Below are 24,577 nucleotides of genomic sequence, written 5' to 3' on the forward strand. Positions count from 1 at the left end.
CTACACTAAGTGCATTAGAAATATTATTTCATTTGATCTTCCTAATGAGATTGTAAGGTAGGTGCTATCACTATCCTCATTTTACAGCTGAAGAATCTGATGTAAACAGAGGTAAAATGACTTGCCCATCAATTTCACAGTCACTAAGTATCTGGGCATTGATCTGACTCAGACATTCCAGATTCCAGACCCAGCATTCTGCCCATTGCACTGCTTAGCTGCCTCTGGTGAAGTGGAGGCAGGATGAGCGGTAATAATGTAGGCAACGAAAAGTGAAGCATGGTAAATTTAATGAAATGTTTAAAAACTCAAAGAAGGCTCAGAGAGCAGTTCAGAGGAGGACATAAATAAGCAGGTGCATGTTGTTAATACCATATTAAATTTAATGTATATTAAAAGGAACTATGGTTTCAAATATAATCTTTATTTTCAGACCTTCTTTGGGTATGCAAATATTCATGTTTGTTGATTATTTTCTAATTTATTATGAAATTTTTATAAATTAGTTGGATAAAGTTAGAAATACAATTTTAATCACATTTGAAGACAGCACAATTCTAGAAGAGATAGCCAATATCTGAATAGCTGAAGAATGGGCTATCTTGTAAGATCTTGAGAAGTCTCCAAACTATGCTGAATCTATTAGGATGAAATTTTATAATAATAAATGTGTAGTGCTAAACTCAGGATTCCCAAAATCATATTCACAAGTAAAAGACAGGGGACGTGTGGCTAAACAGCATTTTGCCCGACATATCTCTCAAGATTTTATTGAACTGCAACATGCTCAACATGAGCCAACAGTGTGACATAGAAATCAAATAAGTTGGTGTAGCTAGGTGGTGCAGTGGATAGAGCACTTGCCCTGGAGTCAGGAGGACCTGAGTTCAAATCCAGTCTCAGACACTTAATAATCACCTAGCTGTGTGGCCAGTTAAGAACTGTCTAGCTGTATGACCTTGGGCAAATCACTTGTCCCCATTGCCTTAAATAAATAAAAATTTAAAAAATCAAAAAAGTTAATGTAACCTTGGATTGCAAAGAGAGCAGAGGTTCCAGTAATAAGGGGATGATAATCTCATTGTACTTTGCCCTAATCCAAAGTCTGTTCTTTTGTGCTTCCTTCAGAGAAATTTTTACAAAAGATGAAGCTGAACAGCATCCACAGGAAGACTTCCAGGATAGTGATAGAATCATAAGAGCATAGACTTCAGGATGGAAGGTACTTCAAAGGAAATCCTGTTTAACCCCTTTGTTGTAACAGAACTGAGGCCCAGGGAAGTTAAATGACTTGAAAACATCATATAATAAGTACACTTGAGAAGCATTTGAATCTAGAGTTTCTAAATCCAGAGCCAATTCTCTTTTTAACTACCAATATTGTAAACCTGGGGTAAGTATATTTAAAATTTTATTTTTGATATCTGTATTTCAATATAATTTATTTCCTCTGTAATCTCACATATTTCAATTTTATATATTTAAAGCCATTATTCTGAGGTGTCCAGGTTTTACCAGAATGGGGTCCATGATACAAAAAAGATTAAGAAGTTTTACACCACACCATATTGCACAACACCATAAGATTTGGTTTAAGCCACTGGGTTGTTCAATCTAAAGAAGAGAAGATTCTAGAGGTACAGGAGAAGGGGACATTATGTATGATTATAAGTCCTGGAAAGGCTTTTATGTGTAAGAAGGATTAGATTTGTTCTGCTTGGCTCCAGAGAATAAAACTTAGGAGCAATAAGGGAAAAGTTGCAGAGACAAATTTAGGCTTGATGTGAAGAAAAAGTTGCTATTCAAAACGGAGAGAATGTACTGATCTCCTCCTGAAAGAGACCCCCAAAAAAATAACACCCAAGAATATTATAGCTAAGTTCCAGAACTCCCAAGTCAAAGAAAAAATATTACAAGCAGCCAGAAGGACACAATTCAAATATTGTGGAACTACAGTCAGGATTACACAGGACTTAGCAGCATCTACCTTAAGGGCTTGTAGGGCTTGGAATATAATATTCCAGAAGGCAAAGGAGCTTGGAATGCAACCGAGAATCAACTTCCCAGCAAAACTGAACATCCTCTTCCAGGGGAAAAGATGAACCTTCAGTGAAACAGGTGGAATTTCAAATGTTCCTGTTGGAATGGCCAGAGCTGAACAGAAAGTTTGATCTTCAAGTACAGGACTCAGGTGAAGCAAGAGAGGGTGGACAAGAAGGGTAAATTATGAGGGATTTAATGATGAACTGAGTATATTCCTACATGGGAAGATGATGTTGATAATAGTCATATGAACCTTCTCATTTATTAGAGCAGGTAGAAGGAGCATATGTAGACAAGAGAGCTGAATTTTTTTTAAATTTTTATTAAAGATATTATTTGAGTTTTATAGTTTTCCCTCAATCTTGCTTCCCTCTCCCCACCCCCACCCCACAGATAGCACTCCATCAGTCTTTACTTTGTTTCCATGTTGTACCTTGATCCCAATTGGGTGTGATGAGAGAGAAATCATATCCTTAAAGAGAACAGAATTCTCAGAGGTAACCAGATCAAACCATAAGACATCTGGGTTTTTGTTTTTTTTTTCCAAATTAAAGGGAATAGTCCTTGTACTTTGTTCAAACTCCACAGCTCCTTATCTGGATACAGATGGTACTCTCCTTTGCAGACAGCCCAAAATTGTTCCCGATTGTTGCACTGATGGAATGAGCAAGTCCTTCATGGTTGAACATCACCCCCATGTTGCTATTAGGGTGTACAGTGTTTTTCTGGTTCTGCTCATCTCACTCAGCATCCGTTCATGCAAATCCCTCCAGGTTTCCCTGAAATCCCATCCCTCCTGGTTTCTAATAGAACAATAGTGTTCCATGACATACATATACCACAGTTTGCTAAACCATTCCCCAATTGAAGGACATTTACTGGATTTCCAATTCTTTGCCACCACAAACAGGGCTGCTATAAATATCTTTGTACAAGTAATGTTTTTACCCTTTTTCCTCATCTCTTCAGGGTATAGACCCAGTAGTGGTATTGCTGGGTCAAAGGGTATGCACATTTTTGTTGCCCTAAGAGAGCTGAATTTGAAGGTATAATATATTGTAAAAAATGGAGTCAATGGGTTAAAGGCAAATGTACTGAAAGAAAGAGAAAGATATTTCATGTGAAAGAGTCAAGATATAGCTTTTGCAATGGTATGGAAGGGGGGAAAGTGAGGGGGGAATGAGGGAGCCTTCATTCTCATTGAAAATGGCTCAGAGAGGAAATAACATATACACTCAACAGGATATAGAAATCTAGAAGAAAAAGAAGAGAAAGGGGACAGGGAGAGGGAAGGGGGATGTAGGTGACAGAGGTGAGGCTAGTCAGATATAATACATTTTCTTTTTTTACTTTTTGCAAGGTAATGGTATTGGGTGGCCTGTCCAGGACCAAGGGGCTGGGTGGTTGCTGGGTTTCTGGGCTGTCTGCAAAGGAGAGTGCCATCTGTATCCAGATAAGGAGCTGTGGAATTTGAACAAAGTTCAAGGACTATTCCCTTTAATTTAGAAAAAAATAGATATCTTATTGTCTGATTTTGTTACCTCTTAGAAATCTTGTCTCTTCTCTAAGGATATGATTTCTCTCTCATCACACTCAATTTGGATCAAGGTACAACATGGAAACAAAGTAAAGACTGACAGATTGCTTTCCGTGAGCGGAGGGGAAATTGTAAAACTCAATACCTTTAATAAAAATTAATAATAAAAAAAAAGAATACTCTAAAAAAAAAAGTTTGTCCTCACTTCTTGAAAAAGACCATGACATCAGGGAAGTGATGCCATGACAAGCACATGAATTGGATTTGAGTGAGGGGGTTCTGTGCTAAGTCACCAACATCACTTTCTCCTCCAGAATGATCTGGGTCCAGTGGCCAGATATGAAGTGACTTGCCCAACATCACACAGCTGGTATCTGAGGCTGGATTCAAACTCCCATCCTCCTGACTCCAAAGCCAGTGCTCTTTCCACTGCACCACCTACCTGACCCTGTGGATCAATTAAATGGCTCTTGAAGTTCTTTCCAATTCCTTAATTCTGTGACTGAAATACAGATGATAGCCGATGTGATAGGGATTTAGTTATAAATGAATAAAAGAATTTATATATAGCATTAAAGACCTAATTAAAAGCTGATAGCACAAATTGTTAGTGGACTTAGCACAGTTCCTTGACTTTTTCTAGATAACTTAGAAATTCAGACATGATAGTAGAGAAGATAGACAGGAGGTACTGGTATCAGTAGAAAGGAGAATAGAGAGAGAGAAGAGCTTAGTGAAGGAGGTCTTTCTAGTTTCAAAATGTAAAAGAAGACAGTAGGGTAATACTGGCATAGGGATGATAAGCAGGGAAGGAGCCAGACAATCACAGTGATGATGAATGACGTGCGCAAGATGAAGGAGGCTGTGTGAGACGTAGAAGAACAAGAATCTTGGATCTTGGAAGGGAAGAGTTGTGAGCGATTGTGTAGATCTAGAGTGTCACCATCCCTAGAAGATGTTAAGGTAGAATGACTTGGAAGGTATTATTAGAGATTAAGAAGTTGAGAGGTTAGGGTCATTGGAGTGGTATTGAAGAGATTACAGAAGGGGATGCAGAGAAGAATAAGACATTCCAGATGTGGGTGCCATTAATAAAAGAGGGAAAGTGTTTTATAGTGGAAAGAATGACAAAGATGATATAAACCAAACTTTAAAGGAATAAAGTACATTTTATCAACTTACAATACTCATTAATTAAACCCGATAAAGCCATAGAACATTTCTATTGACTAAAGTTTTATAGCTTCTGCTTTATAGAAAATATATTTAGCATTGTAAATCATGTCTAAGTGTTCTCAGCTTTCTGAGGATTGAAAAATTGTTTATTTGCAATTGTAAACAATTCAGCAATTATCTAAATTGTGTAGCTCTTTCATAATTCAAAAAAATACTCACGGCTCCATAGTGAGTAGGAAAGGCGACAATTTACTCTTCTGTAAAACTGCTTGTTGATAGGCCAGAGGACAAGGGTGAATAGCTGGATGAAGTTAATGATAAGCCCGCTTACAACAAAGACAAATCCAATGAGCAGGTGTACAACAAACTGAGTCTTCAGAAATGCAAGTAGGCCCATGGTAATCACTTAGTAGTGGGTACAGGGTCCTTCACTTAGTACAGATGTCCTAAAAAAAGAAGAGGAAAAATGTTTTAGTGATGTTTTCTAGGGTATCACAATGATGACAACAATGACGGATAACTACTAAAGATTACTAATATAGTTCATGTTTATATAGAATGACTATTAATACTAGTAGCTCATATTTATATAGAATTTAATAGTTTGTTCAAAAAGCCCTTTCCTCACAACAGCCTTTTGAGAGGTTAAGTACTTAATACCTATTTTATAATTAATGAATCAGGTTCAGAGAAATTAAGCAAGTAATGAGAGTCAGAGAAATTGAGCAATTATGCACATAATTTTGACTACTAAATCATAGTCTGTACTAGAACCCAGGTCTAAGAACTCTTTCCACTGGAAGACTAGTGTGTAAAAAAATGAAAAAATTTAAAGGGCTCCCACTTACTTTCTCAACTCAAATTAGAAAAATGATCCTGAATCACCAGATTCCTTAAAAAAAATTATTATAGACTCAATAATGAAATAAAAATGCAATTAAATATCCTTTGCAGTTAATTATGAGACACATTATGGTTCAATGGATAGAAAGTCAGTCTTGGAGGCTGGAACATGGTTCAAAGTCCTGCCTCTGATACATCTTGACTGTGTGATGATGGGTAAGTCACTAGGAGGGCACTAAAAAAACTAATTCTTTAAGTTGAAGAGATGGTACTGACCTACATTGGTGGAAAAAGTTCCAACACCAATAAAGTCACAGGCCTAGTCCCTGGCCCTATGTCTGCAGCTACCTGCATTTAAGGAATTCTAATGAATAAAGACATCTACTTGTCAGTTATTTCCTCTCTGAAGTTTGGCTTCTGACCTCATTATTCAAATAAAACTGCTGTCTCCAAAGTTATTAACAATTTCTAAATTATCTTTAGGCTCATTTTCCTTGATCTCTCTGTAGCCTCTGATTTTATAGCTCTCTTCTCTTTGAAACTCTCTTCTTTCTAGATTTCTATGACAATACCCCCTCCAGATTCTTCTCTTGCCTAGGTACTAGTTTCCTTTGAAGAGCTTCATTTAGGTCACACCTACTAACAATGGATGATCCTAAGGCTCTGTCTTTCCTTGGTGATCTCATCAGCTCCCATGAGTCAATTATCATCTCTATAAAGATGATACTCAGAAATGATTTGTCCAGCTCTAAACTTGTTTTCTGACCTACAGATTTGCATCTCTAACTGCCTATTGGTCATCTTTGTTCCACAAATATCTTAAATTCAACTTATCTAAAACGAAACTCAATATCTTTACCCCTAAACTATACTTTCTTCTCAGCTTCCCTATTAATGTAGCATATTCTACAATCCTCTTAGTCACCCAATCTTACCACTGATGTTATCCTTTTTCACTGTCTCTCATACAACCCCATACGCAATAAGTTTACAAAGACCTGTCAATTCTGCCTTCTTCTTTACTAACACTGTTAAATGTACAGCCAAGAGCCCTATCAATAACAGCATCTCTTCCCTTCACTTCGGTCGCCTGTCTTCTACTTCAGTATAAGATTCTGATCTACAGTGGGAAGGCTAGGTGGCGTAGTGGATAAAGCACCAGCCCTGGAGTCAGGAGTACCTGGGTTCAAATCCGGTCTCAGCCACTTAATAATTACCTAAGCTGTGTGGCCTTGGGAAAGCCACTTAACCCCATTTGCCTTGCAAAAAAAAAAAAAAACCTAAAAAAGAAAAGATTCTGATTTACAGATGGTTTTTCTTTAAAAAAAAATCCTTTCTTTTGAAAAATTTATTTCTAGTAAAGACATTATTTACGTAGAGGTTTTTAATAAAAAAAGTTGCATTTGCTATAGTTATCTACCTACTTTATTATTTTTCTCCTAGTACCAGACAGATTTGTGATAACTGGTTAATCATCCAACTCTACCTATGACTCTATAAATATAAATCTACACTCACTAATTTTTGCATTTATCTATAAACATTGCATTATGATTTTAACCAATCTTCATATTTTGATTCATATTATATTAATTATGTAAATTAATTTGAGGTGTATTTGCTATACTGATTCAGGTCCTTCCAGGAATATTTCAGTTCAATTCAACAAATATTTATTCAGTAATTATAATATGCATGGGGAATTGTGCTAATGATACAAATAGAAAAGTTAAAACCATGCCTGTTCTCAAGGAGCATACATTCTAATTAAGGGAAAATATACAGGAGGGGTCACCTTAAGGATAGTCAAAAGGTGCAGAGCCACATAGTGAACTCTTTAAGATGTTCCTTAAAGGAAAATGATCCAAGTTCCCATAGAGAACAGCATATCAAGATCTAGATGAGATGCTGTATCTTTTATGGAGTAAAAGTCAAATCCTCAAGCATTTATGTGTCAAACGCTGTGCTAAGAGCTGGGGATAGATATTTAAAAAACAACAACAAAAAAGCAAAGTCCTTGCTGTTCCTAAGGAACTCAAAGTAAGAAAGTAGTCAGTACACAGACAATGGACATAAGTGAGAAAATAAGTGTGATAGAGCAAGCTGCTGGAGAAGACCAAATGGAATGAGATCACCTGTGGGTGTACAGGTTTGCTTTAGCAAGGAAAAGAACTGCCTCTTCGTGTAATTCAAAGAAATTCTGAATGACAGTGCTAGAAGAGAATCTGGAAGTGGTACCTGGTTCTGGCTCAGGGGATATGCAATGAATAATATGGTCTCACATTTGGGAACCATCCAAATTGATCATCTCTCTGTTCCTCGTATCTAATACTCTGTTTTTGCACTAGTCATCCTACATGCCTTAAAACAAACCTCTTTACCTCTAAGTCATATAATCGCTCTTTTCCTTCAAAATGCATTTCAAGAACTATTTTCTATAAGATCCTTTCCTGATTTCCCCCCAAAACCAGGTCTCTCCTCTCCAAACTATGTTGCATTTATTCTCTTTGCATTTATTGGGCATATACCTATATGTAGACTTCTTGTCTTCCCATTAGAATGCTCCTGTTGAAATACGATTATTTCATTCTTTGAATCTATATTCCCATTGCCTATAACATAATAGGTATTTAATAAATGCTTGTGTATTGTTCATTCTAGCCACCATCTTCTGGAAATTCTGCAGATCATCCCCAAAGGCAACACATATACTATTGATTTCCTATGTTCTGGATGACATGCCTCTCAATGGAGCTCAAGAATTAATCTTTTCAAATGAACTGATAGTTTAATCATAATTCCTGAATTTATTAATTTTTTAACCTACATACAGGATTTTACAATTCTCTCTATTGGATTTTTTAATTAATTAGGTTCTTTTACTAAACAATGAATTGTATGTATGTCATGTATGTCATTAGTAATATCCTTTGAATTTAATGTACATAATTAAATTAGTATTATTTAATGACAGTTTAAAATGTCTTTATTTTTGTAGGTATCATCTTTTCCTTAAGAAAACTAAGAACAGAGGGCAGCTAAGTGGCGCAGTGGATAGAGCATTGGTCTTGGAGTCAGGAGAACCTGAGTTCAAATCTGGTCTCTGACACTTAATAATTGCCTAGCTGCTTGACCTTTGGGCAAGTCACTTAACCCCATTGCCTTAAATAATTAAAAAAATTTAAAAAAAAAGAAAATTAAAAATACAATTAATTTCTTAAAGTTGACAAAATAATGTCCTAATAATAGTCTTTAATTAAGTTTCCACACATTAACTTTGTTTTTAGCTGATAGATTTGTCCTTGATCTAGTGATATATCTCAAAAGGCACTTCTTTGAAATAGATTTGTCTAATTCTACCAAAGGTGGCTCTGGATCAGCTGCGGCAAACTGAAAGTCATCCTCAATCCTTTAATTCCTCAGTACTAGCAAGGTTGTTGTTCACCATCTTATCCTTAAGAAGCATGACAGGGTCACTCATACTCCTAACTTCCTGAATTTCTTCCCTAGAAGGACAACTGAACCCAGAGTCACTTTGCTATCTTTCCTGATTTGCAGGAGGTATCTGCAAATTTTGCTGATGCAGGGTCCCCACCTACCCTGATTCTTACACCCCTTATTCTGCTGTCTCTAGATGTTCCCATTCCATATTGATTATTTTCACAAATAAAAATACAAGGTACAAAGTTGCCATATTTTAACCATCCAATATCACAAAATCAACAACCTCACCTGTTCCAGTAAACTTAGAGGCCAGGCCAATACCAGCTCCCAGAGTTACTTGAGCTTCAACAATGCCATTGCTACCTTTAGCAGATATATATCTATCAATCCTTCTTTTCCCTTTACCACAATCTTCTCTTTGTCCTGAAAACTCTACAAAATTTCTCCAATGGGAGATCCAAAAGTATAGGCAAGGCTGTCATCACATGAACTGAAGGATTTTTACCAGCCTAAAGCCCCACACAACAAGCTTCCTGATCATCATCTAAGTGGCAGAAACCACGGATGATCTTCGGCTTGTACAAATAGTCTTCTTTCCATTCCATCCCACAGACAGTTCTTGTTTTTCAGTACTTGAAGTCTTCCTCTCTTGTGACAGCTGTTATGTCTGAGGAGCCCTCAAGCGAGTTGATAAAGATCATATAGCAATATCAAATGAAGTATCATTTACAAAGTATTGATAGGCTGCCAATAACCCTCTTCCAGTCAGTTTCTGGGTGACACTCATCATCATGGAGGAAACCTCATGGAGTAGTAGTCCAAGATAGAAAGCCTGGGATTGCACACTGTCCTGAGTCTCCTTTGGAAGCCTGCAACAAATGTATCTTTCCCTAGGAGGGAGAGTTGGGAAATATGAGAATCCTCTCTATTGAATTTAATATTATTCATTGAACCTATTAAGATTTTTTTAGTTCCTTATTTTGTTATCCATTGGCTTCTTTCCAGTTGCGTATCATCTATAGATTTGTGAAGATAGCTAGACATTAAAAAGCCACAATAAATTTAATAACCAATAACCAAAGTCTGAGCCAAGATCTGCTAATGGTGGCACTGGCATCGTTGGTGCTCAGCTAGCAATTTACCTAAAACAGAGTGAATGAAATAAGCAAGAATGGCTGGTCACTACTGGAAAAGCAAAGCAAAGGATAATAATTTTATATAACTTTTTAATAAGTAACACCCGTTTCTCCTATCTATGTGACTACACACTCATGAAAACTAGACAATGACTCAATCCTGAGAAGAAGTAAAGCAATCCTACTTGCCTTTTTTTTCTCCACTACTTAGGTCTTAGGGGATGTGCCAGATCTGACCTTAGGGAGGTGGATCTATAACAACATTAAAACCAGGGGCAATCAGCAAAGCTTTATCATTCCATCTTTGTTTTTTGACTTCATCATTCACAGTCTATAATTATCATTAATTTGGATACAATGTTAAAAATTTTATTATTAAAAGCTCAAATCCTCAGGCCTTTTATATTTTTAAAATTAATTTTAATTGATGCCCATTTTTTATATCATCATTAACTTAACCTGAATATCCTTCCTCAATTTCTCCCAGAGGGCCATCTCATAACATGATTTTTTTTGTTGTGAAGTTCTTTTCATTTACATCATTGTAATCATTTTGCATATTGTTTTCTTAATTCTGCTTACTTTACTATGCATCAATTCATGTGGATCTTTCCAAATTTCTCTAGCTTCATCCCATCATCATTTCATACAGCTATTACATTCATATACCAAATTTGTTTAGCCATTCTCCAATTGATGGGAATCTTCTTTGTTTCCAATTATTTGAAATTTGTGCTGTAACAGCACTTTGTCCTGTTATAAATATTTTGTTGTATGTAAAGACTTTCTTCCTCTTAGTGGCTTCATTAGGATATAGACTAATCACATTATGGAATCTCTGGGTCTAAAGATATGGACATTTTAGTCACTTTATATGCATAATTCTAAATTGCTTTCCAGAATGATCACAGCTCCATCAACAATAGGTAAAAAAAAACCAAACCATTTAATTTCAAGATCAAAAGAGTTAGGTAAACTCTACCTCTAGCTTATTTGTCAAGTAGCAAGTAGAAGCAAAGAAAGGAAAAAGTACAAGGCAGGATGGACATAAAACTATATGGGAAACAATTATTCATAAAAAAAGAACAGGAAAACAGAATGAACTAGAAAAAAGAATCTAACAATATATTCTTTACAAAAAAAATTGCTTCAAACAAAGATTTAAAGAGAGTTAAAATAAGGAGATAAAATACACATAGTTCAAGAAGGAAACAGAGACAAAGATAATGATCTACAAGATAATCCTGAATAAAAATGTTTAAGGATAAAGAGAATAGGGAGAACTTTTTGGTAGCACAACAGGAATACTTTGAGAGTTGCCTCTGAATTCTTCTCTGAACTGGGAAATATCTGAGGACATAGTTGTCTTTGCTGGTATGTTATTTTCTTGGATTTACATATTCCACATAAGTTTTTATAATTTCTACTAGCATAAAAATTTCCATTTCATTAATATGCCACAGTCTCTTCAAGCATTCCCCCAATTATAAAAACATGTGCTGTATCCAATTTTTTAGATTGTCAGTGGTACCACTAGGAATACTTTTCTACAAAAAAGCCATTGGATTTATTTATTTATTTGTTTGTTTATTAGGGGGTTTTTTTGTAAGGCAAACGGGGTTAAGTGGCTTGCCCAAGGCCACACAGCTAGGTAATTATTAAGAGTCTGAGACCGGATTTGAACCCAGGTACACCTGACTCCAGGGCCGGTGCTTTATCCACTACGCCACCTAGCCACCCCGGATTTATTTTTCCTTGTGAATATTAATATCCTTAGGGCATTTTCCTGAAGTAGGAATAACATATCAAAGGATAGGAACAAATGTATAGTTTTCATTGTATATAATTCTCTAAAATGACCATGCAATTAATAGCTTTATCAACAATTATTCTCCCCTAACTTGCCAGATTTGAATATGAAATTTTTAAGCGCTATTTTCTATTTGATGGGCATGAGGTGTTATCTCAGAAGTCATTTTAATCTGCATTTCTTTTTTCTGAAACACACAATCAAAGTTAGAAGAAATCTGTAGTCCAAACTGTATGGAATATGGCACATCCTTGGAAACATAGCTGTTTTCATGAGTTATATGTTTGTGTGTTTGTGATCTCATTACATTGAATTTCTATTCTAATGTAATAACAAGCCTCTTTTTTTTTTGCAATGGCAGCATTTCTATCTGGAGCATTCTTCTTTTTGTTCATTTTTTAAATAATCTTAAAAAATGAGCACAACTATTGGAAATGTCATACAGCAACATATTTTCTGTGTGTCTTGTGTGTCTGTGTGTCTCTGTGTGATGATAGGCAAGTAAAGGCATGACAATGTAAAGGCATAATAAAACCCTTGACTAGGTCAAACACTTTGAATTAATTGAATTTTGACTTACATTAAATACTATCTGGTATTTTTGAAATTTGCACAAAATTGAATTTCTCATTATTTGAATTCATGTTAGTCATGAACACTGGATCAAAGGAATGATAAATATGGACAATTTGGAGAAACAAGAAAGCTGTATGAAGTGAGCAGAGGAAATAAAACAGAACCACAAGAACATATAAATAGTGACTGCAACAATGTATAAATAAGATGACCCTGAAGACAACAAAACTCAGACCAAATACAAGGAACAATGTTGATGACATTCAACCAAAGTTAAAGGATAAATCCTTCTAGCCTATTAGTTAGTAACAAAGTACAAAAGTAGAAAGATCAATTTCACTACAAATTAGAAAAGTTTAACTATTCTTGGGGAACTTCATGAGGGCATTTGAGTACTTGGTAGAAAATCTTTGCTACAGCTAAATAAAATGCATCTATAATTTTAAAAATTTTATGCAGATTGTGTCATTAGACTTTTTTCTTTTTTAGGCAGGATTACCCTATTTGATCAGTAGACTGATGTAAGTATAGTTCAGCATAATTTCCATAAAGAATTTGACAAAGATCCTCATACTATCCTTGTCTACAAGATGAAGAGAAGTGGGCTAAACATTTAGCTCCAGTTAATGACTGAATGTAGAGTAGTCATTAATTGGTCTCAAAGAACCTTAGAAGATGGTTGTTAGTAGATGGTCCCAGAGCTAGAGATACATCCATAGCATGCTATTTGACATTTGTATAAATGACTTTGAAAGGCACAGGTAGTATTTTTTCCCTCCCCATTTAATAGTATTTTTTCCAATTATATATAAAGTTTTCAACTTTAATTTTTTTAAATTAAAGAAAGATTTTATTTATTTTGAGTTTTACAATTTTTCCCCAACTCTTGCTTTTCTACGCCCACAGAAGGCAGTCTGTTAGTCTTTACATTGCTTCCATGGTATACATTGATCTAAATTGAATGTCGTGAGAGAGAAATCATATCCTTAAGGAAGAAACATATAGTATGAGATATAGCAGAATTACATAATAAGACAACTTTTTCTTAAATTAAAGGTAATAGTCCTTGGTCTTTGTTCAAACTCCACAGTTCTTTCTTAAACCCATTGCCTTGCAAAATAAAAAAAAAAATTTAAAAAAAGAATTGACAAGGACATGACTCAAGTTTTGAACTACTTGAAAAAAGGAGGGGAAATTGTATATGGTAAGTCGCTAAATGCTGAAATGGGTGGAAAATTTTACTGGAATGAACTTCAAAGTAGGAATTGCTGAGTGATATAGTTGTCAAAGGAGTATATGGAAGTGGCAGTAGGAAGCAAAAAAGTTTTCCTACTTCACTTCCAAGATAAGTTTGTTCAGGGTATGAGTGAAGATTAAAGCAACAATTGAAAGTATGGTCAGGTATAAGTGTAATCAAAGGTGAGAGCAACTTTTCAATGGAAGCTGGAGGATGGAAGGAATTTAAGAGGAAAAAGGTAGCCAAGACAGCAGAGAAAAGGCAGGTCCCCCAAATTGCCTCCATACAACTTTAAACAATGCCTCAAAATACAATTCTGGAGCACAGTTACAAAAGGTCAGAGTGAAAAAGTCTTCCAACCCAAGACAACTTAGGAGGTCTATCCCACAAGGGTAAGAGAACAGTACAATTCAGGCAACACCCTAGAAAGAAAGCAACAAGTCACCCCTTGGCAAGCCAACTTCTGGTCTTGGAGGGAAAATAAATTAGCAGCAAGATCTACAAGAGCTCTTAGTCAACATAGGTTAATGGGGTTGGACAACTGGTCAGGAGATTTCAAAGGTTCCTTTGCAGGCCAGCACTAGGTTCAAGACTCTGTTGCATTACCTATGTGTGAAATGGGTTGTCTTTTGCCTCTGTTTGCTCATCTATAAAATAAATAGGGAAAGGAAATGGCAAACCACTTCAGTATTTTTGCCAAGAACACCTCAAATGGGGGTCACTGAAGAGCTGATTGCAAAAATGTAGAAAGGACTGAAAAACAACAACAAAGTATACCAGCAGGAGAATATAAAGCACCTTGCTTTAACAGGAAGGAACTGCTTTGTTTTTGTTCTTATATTCTGTTTACCTTGTATACTTTAGGTGCTAAATAGATGCTTTTTAAATTGAATAGCTCAAGTTATCAAATTAACAATCTGTATCAAGTTAACATTCTGTAACTAAGAGCAATTTGATCTTTCTTTATTTTACACTGTTTCACATTTTCCAAGATGTAATTAAAGTACAATTGTATAGAAAAATTTTCCTCCTCCTATGACTACAGTATTTGTTTACTATGTCAAAGTACAGCAATTAAAAGAGGAAACACATAGAAGTAGGCTGCACACACATACTCTGTCTCTCTGTCTGCCTCTCTCTCTCTCTCTCTCTCTCTCACACACACACACACACACACACACACAACACACACACAACACACACGTATACAAACAATAAAGAATGTTGCTAAGTGCCATTGCTAAGAATGAAACCGGCAAATTAGGTCAGAGGAAGGAACTGATCCTATGTAAAATGAACTGAGACCAACGTCAAGCACCACTCTGCTTACGAACTAACTTATTTGTTCAGGGAACATAGTTTAAACTCTAAGAATAAGTGACTCAAGTAGTTCATCTTTAAGAATTAATTATCATTTTAATGTTATACCAATCAAACTGTCAAAGGGATAATTTACAAAATTCTAGGAAAAAAATACAACTTTATGTAGAGAAAAAAGATCTAGAATATAAAGGAACATAATGAAAATGGTAGAAATTGAGGAAAAGAACTTTTAGAACTCATATTATAAAAAACAGTGGTCATCAAAAGCATGTTATTTAATATGGTATTAGTTTGAGTCAAAAACAATGGAACTCAACAACCCAGCAATTGAACTCTCTATATGATGATTACAAAAAAAAAAACTTCTGAAAAAATTAGAAAACAGTCAGGTAGAAATTAGGTTTAGCTATCAACATCTTACACCATATTCCACAATAAATTCTAAACAGATATATATGATCTTTATGTTAAAGATCTTACTGTAGCTTGTAACAGAATATACCATCCACATGTAGGAAAAAAACTAAAGTCTGAATGCAGAACAAAACATACTATTTTCACTTTTTAAAACTTATTTTATTTTTTCTTGGTTTGTTCCCCTTTAGTTCTGATTCTTCTTTCACAATATAACTGATATGGAAATATCTTAAACATGATTATACATGGATATCAGATTACTGTCATTGAGAAGGGAGGTAATAGGAAAATACGGAGCTCAAAATCTTACAAAAAGATGAAGGTTGAAAATGTTATTGCATGTTATTAAAAAAGTAAAATAAAATTACATTAAAAATTTTAATCTAGAAAAATTAGAAGAGAAGCAAATCTTATTTTCACATCCATATTTTAAACATGGAATAGAGGAAATAATAGACAAAGTAAATCATCTTCACTACATAAAACAAATTTTTTTGCACAAAATTAACGCATGAACACTTAGAAGGGAAAGGGTTATCAAGATATATAAACACACACACACACACACACACACACACAAACACACACACATACCAAACCAACAGCCATTTACCAATAACCAAAGGATATGATAAAGGAGTTCTTAAAGTACTGTAACCACATCTCTATTAATAAGAAATTCAAATCAAAACAACCCTGAGGTTTCACCTCATCCTTAGCAAACTGGCAAAGATGACAAAAGGTGTCAATATTCAGTATTGAAGGGACTGTGAAAAGATGGACATGCTATTACACTATCAATAGATTTGTGAATAAAGGATATACCTGTGATCCAGAGATTTTACTACTAGGATTATATGCCAAGGAGGTCAATCAAAAGAAGAAATTTCTCATATAGATCAAAATATTTATAGCAGCACTTTTTGTAATAGCAAAGAATTGTAAGCAAAATGGATGCCCATCAACTAAGGAGTGGCTAAATAAATTGTGACACATTAATGTAATGGAATATATCTATCTGTGCTGAAAGAAATGACAAATATATGAAGATAGAAGTACTGAAATGCTCTATTAATGGATTTTTTATTGGATTTTGGTGATTTTTTTCTTACATGAACTGATACAGAATGAAAGAGAACCAAGAAAACAATATACACAATGACTACAACAATTCATATGGAAAGAACAATAACCACAAAACAACTGAAAATGACTATTTCAGAGCAACTAGGTTTTGCAGTGGATAGAGCACTGATCCTGGAGTCAGAAGGACCTGAGTTCAAATCCAACCTCAGATACTTAATTAACCTAGCTGTATGGCCTTGGGCAAGTCACTTAACCCCACTGCCTTGCAAAAAAAAAAAAGAAAGAAAAAAGATTACTCTCAAACACAACCTAAGCTGTATACTATGCATATTATTTCATATACAGTATTTTTAATCCTCTCTTTTGTAAAGGAAAATATTCATGTTTATTAATGTTTGCAATGTTTCCAATAAGAAGAAAAAGAAAAAAGTAAATGAATGTCTCGAGAGTTGAAAAGAACAAGCATTCCCCAAAGAAGTATTTAAGAGGATGCTGTCTTTTATCCTCTCTCCACATACCTTTGCAAAGGTATGTCTTCCAGTCATCAGGTTTACAGTCCAGGTGTCATCCTCACCTCCTCTCTTTCACATGCTCCATGTCCAATATTTTGCCAAGTCTTATAGATTCTAGGTTGGAAACCTCTCTCTCATATTTCCTCTTCTCTCACTACCATAACTTGGGTACAAGCCTTTATCAACTGTTAGTTGGTTTGCCTGCCACAAGTCTCTCCCAGTCCAGTTTATTCTCCACTCAGGTGTCATAGTAATCTTCCCTCTGTAATAGTAATCATCCCTCTGCTCCAAATTTCTTCGTTATTCCACAAATAAGATACTCCATTGCCAGATTGGGCTGAAATGCTCTCTCTCATAATCTCTGCCTCCTGACTTCCTTCAAGTATCATTAAAATCTCATCTTCTATGACACAACTCCTTAATCCTTCCCTCTGATAATTATTTCCAATTTATTTTGTATATAGCGTGTATTACATAGCTATTTGCAAGTTATCTACTGATTAGACTGAATTTTGAGAGCAGGGTCTATTGTCCTTCCTTCCACCTCCCTTAGCACAGTGACTGGCACATAGTAGATACTTAATAAATATTTGCTGATGGACTATTGATAGATTTTGATTATTATTTTTTTCCTTTCTATCTAAAACAAAACATGTTTTGTCATGTGGTATGATTCGCTGAAAGAAGGGGAGAGATGAGAGAAAGTAATGTGATGTAAAAGCAAAAGATATCATTAAAACTTTAGTAAGAATTAAACTACTTTCTCCCAAATTATCATCTTGTTTTCTTTGGAGACAATTGGGGTTAAATGACATGCCCAGGGTTACAAAGCCGCAAGTGTCTGAGGTTGAATGTGAACTCAGTACTTTTCTGACGTCAGACCCAGAGCTCTATCCACAAAGCTAACTACCTTAAATTTTTTATATGCAAAGAAAACACCATTATTTTTTCTCCCAAGGATTTTATTTTGAGTTTTACAATTTTTTCCTTAATCTTGCTTTCCTCCCCAACACAGAAGGCAATTTACCAGTCTATACATTGTTTCCATGGTATACATTGATCCAAAATGAATGTGATGAGAGAGAAATCATATCCTTAGGAAGAAAAATAAAGTATAAGAGAGAACAAAATTACATAATAAGTTAATGGCTTTTTTTTCCCCCTAAATTGAAGGTAATAGTCTTTGGTCTTTGTTCAAACTCCATAATTCTTTCTCTGGACTTTCGGTATTCTCCATCGCAGACAGCCCCAAACTGTCACTGATTGTTGCACTGATGGAATGAGCAAGTCCATCAAGGTTGATCATCACCCCCATGTTACTGTTAGGGTGTACAGTGTTTTTCTGGTTCTGCTCATCTTGCTCAGCATCAGTTCATGCAAATCCCTCCAGGCTTCCCTGAATTCCCATTCCTCCTGGTGAGAAAACCTTTCTTAAAATGAAGTAATAACAATTTTTACTCTTGGATAACCTAGATCTCCTACTATAAAATTTATTTCTCATAGATTAAATTAAGGCATTTTCATTGCTGCAATAACTTTTTCAAGATACTGATGTAAAGTAGTATATCTAGATAAATGTCAAGAATATGAAAATATGCCCACAACTATTTAATTCACTGCCTCTACTTCCTTTCCTCTCACTCCTAACTCAATCTCTTGTAATCTGGCTTCTGATTTTAACACTCAAGTCAAACAGCTTTATTAATTATCATATCTCATATCTTTTCCCAAATCATCATCCTTTTTAATCCAACTAGGAACTGACTGCTGATGACTTGAACCACCTAGTTATTTTCCTTAACCTTGTATTTTCATGACATTATTCTCCCTTAGTTCTTCCCTCCTACCTAAATGAAAGCTTCTCAGTTTCCCTTGTTAGATTACCATCTATGTCTCATCCCATAACTGTGAGTCTTCTCCAAGGTTCTATCCTGAACCTTCATCTGTTTCACTATCACCTTTCAAATAGTGATCTCACCAGCTCCTTTATAATATCTACATAGCCATACTCTCTTCTGAGTTCCAACATGAGATCACCAACTGTCTACTGGATATTTTCTCATTAAATGTCCTACAGTCATTTCAAACTCAGTATATTTAACATACAACTTCTTCCACAATCCAGCCCTATTCTCAAATGCCCTGTTTTTGTTGTGGATACTTCCCACAGCTAGGTTTAATAACACAGAAACATTTTTTATTCTGCATTAACCATCACAACCCCCCCCCCCATATATCTAGTGGCTAGAGTAGATGGAGAATTAGGCTTAAGACTCATAAAGACATGAGTTTGAATCCAGACTCAGAATTTACAAGCTACATGACTTTGGGTAAGTTATTTAACCTCTCTGTTTCCTTATCTATAAATGTGCATGATAAATAAATGAATGAATGAAATGTGCATAATAATAGCTCTTACCTCCCAGAGCTGTTGTGAGGATTCATTAAGATTGTAAAGTGTTTTGTCAACCTTAAAACATCACATAAATACCAGATATCATTATAATTATTATTAATAAAAATGACTGATAGATAACAATTCATCCAAACTTTTCTCATGTGAAAATATATCTTGGGGGCAGCTAGGTGGCGCAGTGAATACAGCACCAGGACTGGAGTCAAATTTGTCCTCAGACACTTAATAATTACCTAGCTGCGTGGCCTTGGGAAAGCCACTTAACCTCATTGCCTTGCAAAAAACAAAGAAACAAAAACAAACTAAATATATATATTTGTCTGGGTTTCCAAAAGGAAAGGAAAATAAAGAAAAATTACCATTACTTACAACATAACAGGGCAGTTTAAATGATAATTAACCAACTGCCACCTGAACATAGAGAGTGGCAAGGGAGATTGATTACCCTTTGCATTAATTCATCAGTATATATATTTTGGAGAAATGGTAGGGATAAGAGAACTGCATAGAAGGAGGAGAGCAGATTGGATTGCTTTTAGAAAATTATTCAGTGCTTTAAAAACACACTTTAAAAAAATAAATTTTATTGATACTTTTGCTTTTAGCCTGTGTGCTTCCTTGGTTCTTATTTAATGTGTTAAGAGACTTAGAGAAAGATTCCTATGTGGGTCTGCTGAAGAGGATTTACAGGAGGATAAAGACAAGAATTATACAGTATAAAAAAGTATAGATGCATTATAATTTATCACTGGAGGATAAATCACAGACCTAATGAAATATAAAAATATTAATAAAATGCAGGTTGATATATAATTAGATTTATTTTTTATAGAATTTTCTAATCAGAGAAAGTTGAAAAATAACAAATAGAAGATAATGAACGGTTCCTGTTCATGCAGGCAGGGCAGAAAGCTTGTCTATGAATTCTGGCAGCAATGGGATATTGAGAAAGCTAAGTTTGTCTTAAGCTGCCAGCCTCATTTTGAATTTTGATTTTGAATGCTTCCTTTTCTATTCATTTTTAGAAGTTTCAGTGTTTCCTTTATTCTTTCTAATATAAAAATCTCCTCCAAAAAGCACATTTGGTCATAGTATTACCTCTCTCAAGGAAATTCCCATTTTAAAATTTTAGCTCTCATTGAAAAAATGAGATTTTTTAAAATTGCATTAAAAACATGTTAAGGCTCCAAGAAGATAGGGACTGATGCCAACTCTGCCTACTGAGAAAGCAGTCCCAGAAACTGTTATTCAGCTAGAAATCTGGAGTCTAAGGAATAGTAGCAGTTGCAATAGTGGAAGAATGCAAGTGGAACATGCACACAAAAAAACAAAAAATAAGCAAGCTTTACCAGGGGTAGGTCTTCTTAATTCAAAGAGGAAATAAGTAAGAAAGGGAAGAGGGAAAAGGAGAGGAAAAAAGAGAAATGAACAGGAGCAAAAGACAGGAGAGAGAAAAGAACAGGAAGGAGGTTAGGGTGATGCCCCTAATTTTCAAAAATCTCACATACATCTTCTCTTTTATTTCCTTCATTGCTACTTCTCTCAAGCCCACTTTCCATTTCCTGTTTTCAAATGGCATTTGGCAGATTAGGTTTTTAAAAAAATATTGGGTGCAGTAACATCAGATTACAAAAGTTGGAGAGCTTGTCCAAATTTTCTATGGTAGCAAAAAATTGGAAACAAGTAAATAGCAATTAATTAAGGAATGACTGAATAAATAAGTAGTACATAAATATATTATTGTAGATAAGAAATGATAAATGAACAGAATTCAGAGAAATATAGACAGACTTTTGTGAATTACCCTAATGTAGAAAAACTAAAAGGAATTCTGATAAATTGCAAAGAGCAATCCTGGCCCCATTGGACTAATGAGAAAATAGATATATTCTTTTTTTTTTTATTTAGGTTTTTGCAAGGCAAATGGGGCTAAGTGGCTTGCCCAAGGTCACACAGCTAGGTAATTATTAAGTGTCTGAGACCAGATTTGGTCTCCTGACTCCAAGGACGGTGCTTTATCCACTACGCCACCTAGCCACCCCAAAAATAGATATATTCTTAATTAAGTAGAGAGAGACATGCTCCTAATGAAGAAAATGGAACACACTGGTAACTGATCAGTTAATCAAGGCCCATATGCTAAGCCCCACCACAGGTTTTTTTCTTAAGCCCTAGGGCTACCAAGAAAAAGCAAAACCAATTCTTTTGTTTGTTAGTTTTAAATTTATTTATTTTTGGATTTTACAGTTTCCCCCCTTATAAAATCAATTCTTGCTCTCAAGGAGTTGACATTCAAATGGGGGAGACATATAAAAATTATAACATATAAGATAAATATAGAATAGATGAAAGAAGCTGAGAGAAGTGGGAAGGATCAGGAATATTCAGGAAAATAAGATTTGAGATGAGTCTTTAGTTTTATTTATTTTTACTTTTTGTACAAATGATTTTTTTATACACTACTAAAATATTCTTGTTTAAGAGTAAACATAATACCCCCTCCCCCAAAAAATACAGACCCTCATGAGCAATAAAGAAAAAATTAAAATTAAAATTAAAAAATAATAATAATAATAGGGGCAGCCAGGTGGCACCATGGACAGAGCACTGGCCTTGGAGCTCAGAGCATCTGGACTCAAATCCAGCCACAGACACCAGACAACCACCCAGCTATGCAGCCCTAGGCAAGCCACCCAACCTCATTTGCCCTGAACCCCCCAAATAATAATAATAATAATAATAATAATAATAATAATAATAATAATAATAATAATAATAAATGTGCTTCAGACTGTATTCCAACACTTCCAGCTCTACTGCGGGTGGATCACATTCTTTATGTTAAGTCCATCACAAAAGGTACTTCCATATTTTTCCACTGTTGTCATTGCTGATCCCAACTCCCTCCATTTGTATTTCCCCACTAACATATACTATATTTTCCCTCTCCTTTCACTCTGTCCCTCTTCTTAAATGTGCTGTAGGGTAGCTGAGTGGTGCAGCAGATAGATCCCTGGCCCTAGGGCCAAGAGGCCCTGAGCCCGCATACCACCCCTTAGGCCCAGCAACTACCCGGCCCTGTGGTCCCAGACAGGCCATTCAATTCCAGCCCCATGCAAGAAGTAAAAAAGAAAATGTGTTATATCTAACCACTCTCCCCCATGGTCCACCCTCTCCTCCATCACTCACACCCTCCCCAGCCCCCTGTCCCTATTCTCTCCTTACTCTAGAAGTCTAAACCCCATTGAGTATATATGTTTCCTCTCCAAGCCTCTGATGAGAGCTAGGTTTCCATCATCCATTCCCCCTCGCCTTCCCCCGCCAATATCATTGCAATAGCTCATTGTAATAAAAAAAATCTTATTATATGAAAATCTTACCCTATTTCACCTCTCCTTTCTCTTACTCCCATTACATTTCCCTTTTAGCCATTGACTCCATTTTGACAATATATTATATCTTCAAATTCAGCTCTCTCCTGTGCTTCGTCTATAAAAGCTCCTTCTACCTGCTCTATTAAAAGAGAAGTTTCTTATGAGCATTATCAGTATCATTTCTCTATACAGGAATATATGTAGTTCATCATCATTACATCCCTCATATTTTCCCCTTCTCCTCCTCCACTCTCTATGCTTCACCTGAGTCCTGTATTTGAAGATCAAACCTTCTGTTCAGCTCTGGCCATTCCAACAGGAACATTTGAAATTCCCCTGGTTCACTGAAAGTTCATCTTTTCCCCTGGAAGAGGATGTTCAGTTTTGCTGGACAGTTGATTCTCAGTTGCATTCTGAGCTCTTTTGCCTTCTGGAATGTTATATTCCAAGCCCTTATGAGCTTTTAATGGAGTTGCTGCTAAGTCCTGTGTGATCCTGACTGCTGCTCCATGATATTTGAATTGTGTCCTTCTAGCTGCTTGTAATATTTTCTCTTTGACTTGGGAGTGCTGGAACTTGGCTATAATATTCCTGGGGGTTGGGTTTTTTTTTTATCTCTTTCTGAGGGAGACCAGTGGATTCTCTCAATTGCTATTTTGCCCTCTGCTTCTAGGATATCTGGGTAATTTTCCTGTGGGAATTCTTTAAAAATGAGGCCAAGGTTCTTTTCCTGATCATGACTTTCAGGTATCCCAATAATTTTTAAATTATCTTTCCTGAATCTGCTTTCCAGATCAGTTATTTTTTCAATGAGATGTTTCACATTTTCTTCTAATTTTTCATTCTTTTGGTTTTGAAGTATTGTACCTTGACTTCTCATAAAGTCAGCAGCTTCCTTTAGTTCCATTCTACTTCTGAAGGATTTGTTTTTCCCAGAGAGCTTTCTTATCTCTTTTTCCAAATGACCAAATCTGCTTTTAAAAGCATTCTTCTCCTCAATAACTTTTTGAACTGTTTTATCCATTTGACCTATGCTGGTTTTTAACATGTTATTTTCTTCAGCATTTTTTTGGATCTCCTTGACTTAAGCTGCTGACTTCTTTTTTCATGTTTTTCCTGAATCTCTCTCATTTCTTTTCCCAAATTTTCTTCTATCTTCCTCACTTGATTTTCAACATCTTTTCTGAGCTCTGTCATAGCCTGAGCCCAATTTCTGTTTTTCTTGGAGTCTTGATGCAGGAGCTTGTACTTCCTCATCTTCAGATTGAGTATTTTGATCCTTCTTGGAATAATAGACAATGTATTTCTCAATGGTGTTCCTCTTTTTTCTCTGCTTACTCATTTCCCCAGCCTGTGCCTGGTTTTGGGGTGTTTCCTGAGCTTCTGAGTATTACTGGGATACCCCCTCCACAAGGATCTCAGTGTGTGAAGCTCAGTCTTCCTTCCTGTTCTTGTGTATAACCACAAGTGCACCCCTCTGCCATGGGGCTGCCTCTTGTTCTATGGGGGGCCTAAACTGTGATCAGGATCTGAATGTGGTCAGAGCCCCAGAGTCCTGTTCCAGCTACAGAGGATAAATCTCCAAAGTCTCTCTCCACTCCCCTCCCTTTGGTAAGCTGAGCACTCAAGGCTCAGTTGCCTGGGGGC

At 35.6% G+C, this 24,577-nt stretch overlaps 1 protein-coding gene and 1 pseudogene across 4 annotated transcripts in view; both read right to left on the reverse strand.

The window, feature by feature from the left end:
• AGPAT3 (1-acylglycerol-3-phosphate O-acyltransferase 3) overlaps nucleotides 1-24,577 on the reverse strand; it is a 163,665-nt gene that overhangs the window by 33,836 nt on the left and 105,252 nt on the right. For all 4 annotated transcript variants that reach the window (XM_074213869.1, XM_074213872.1, XM_074213870.1 and 1 more), the window contains exon 3: nucleotides 4,976-5,202. In XM_074213869.1, the coding sequence (XP_074069970.1) occupies nucleotides 4,976-5,153 (178 nt within the window). In that variant the 5' untranslated portion in view covers nucleotides 5,154-5,202. The remainder of the gene's footprint in view (nucleotides 1-4,975; nucleotides 5,203-24,577) is intronic.
• On the reverse strand, nucleotides 5,209-22,689 carry LOC141506791 (pyruvate dehydrogenase E1 component subunit alpha, somatic form, mitochondrial pseudogene; annotated as a pseudogene).

The sequence above is a fragment of the Macrotis lagotis genome, chromosome 1, assembly GCF_037893015.1.
Source record: "Macrotis lagotis isolate mMagLag1 chromosome 1, bilby.v1.9.chrom.fasta, whole genome shotgun sequence".
NCBI lineage: Eukaryota > Metazoa > Chordata > Mammalia > Peramelemorphia > Peramelidae > Macrotis > Macrotis lagotis.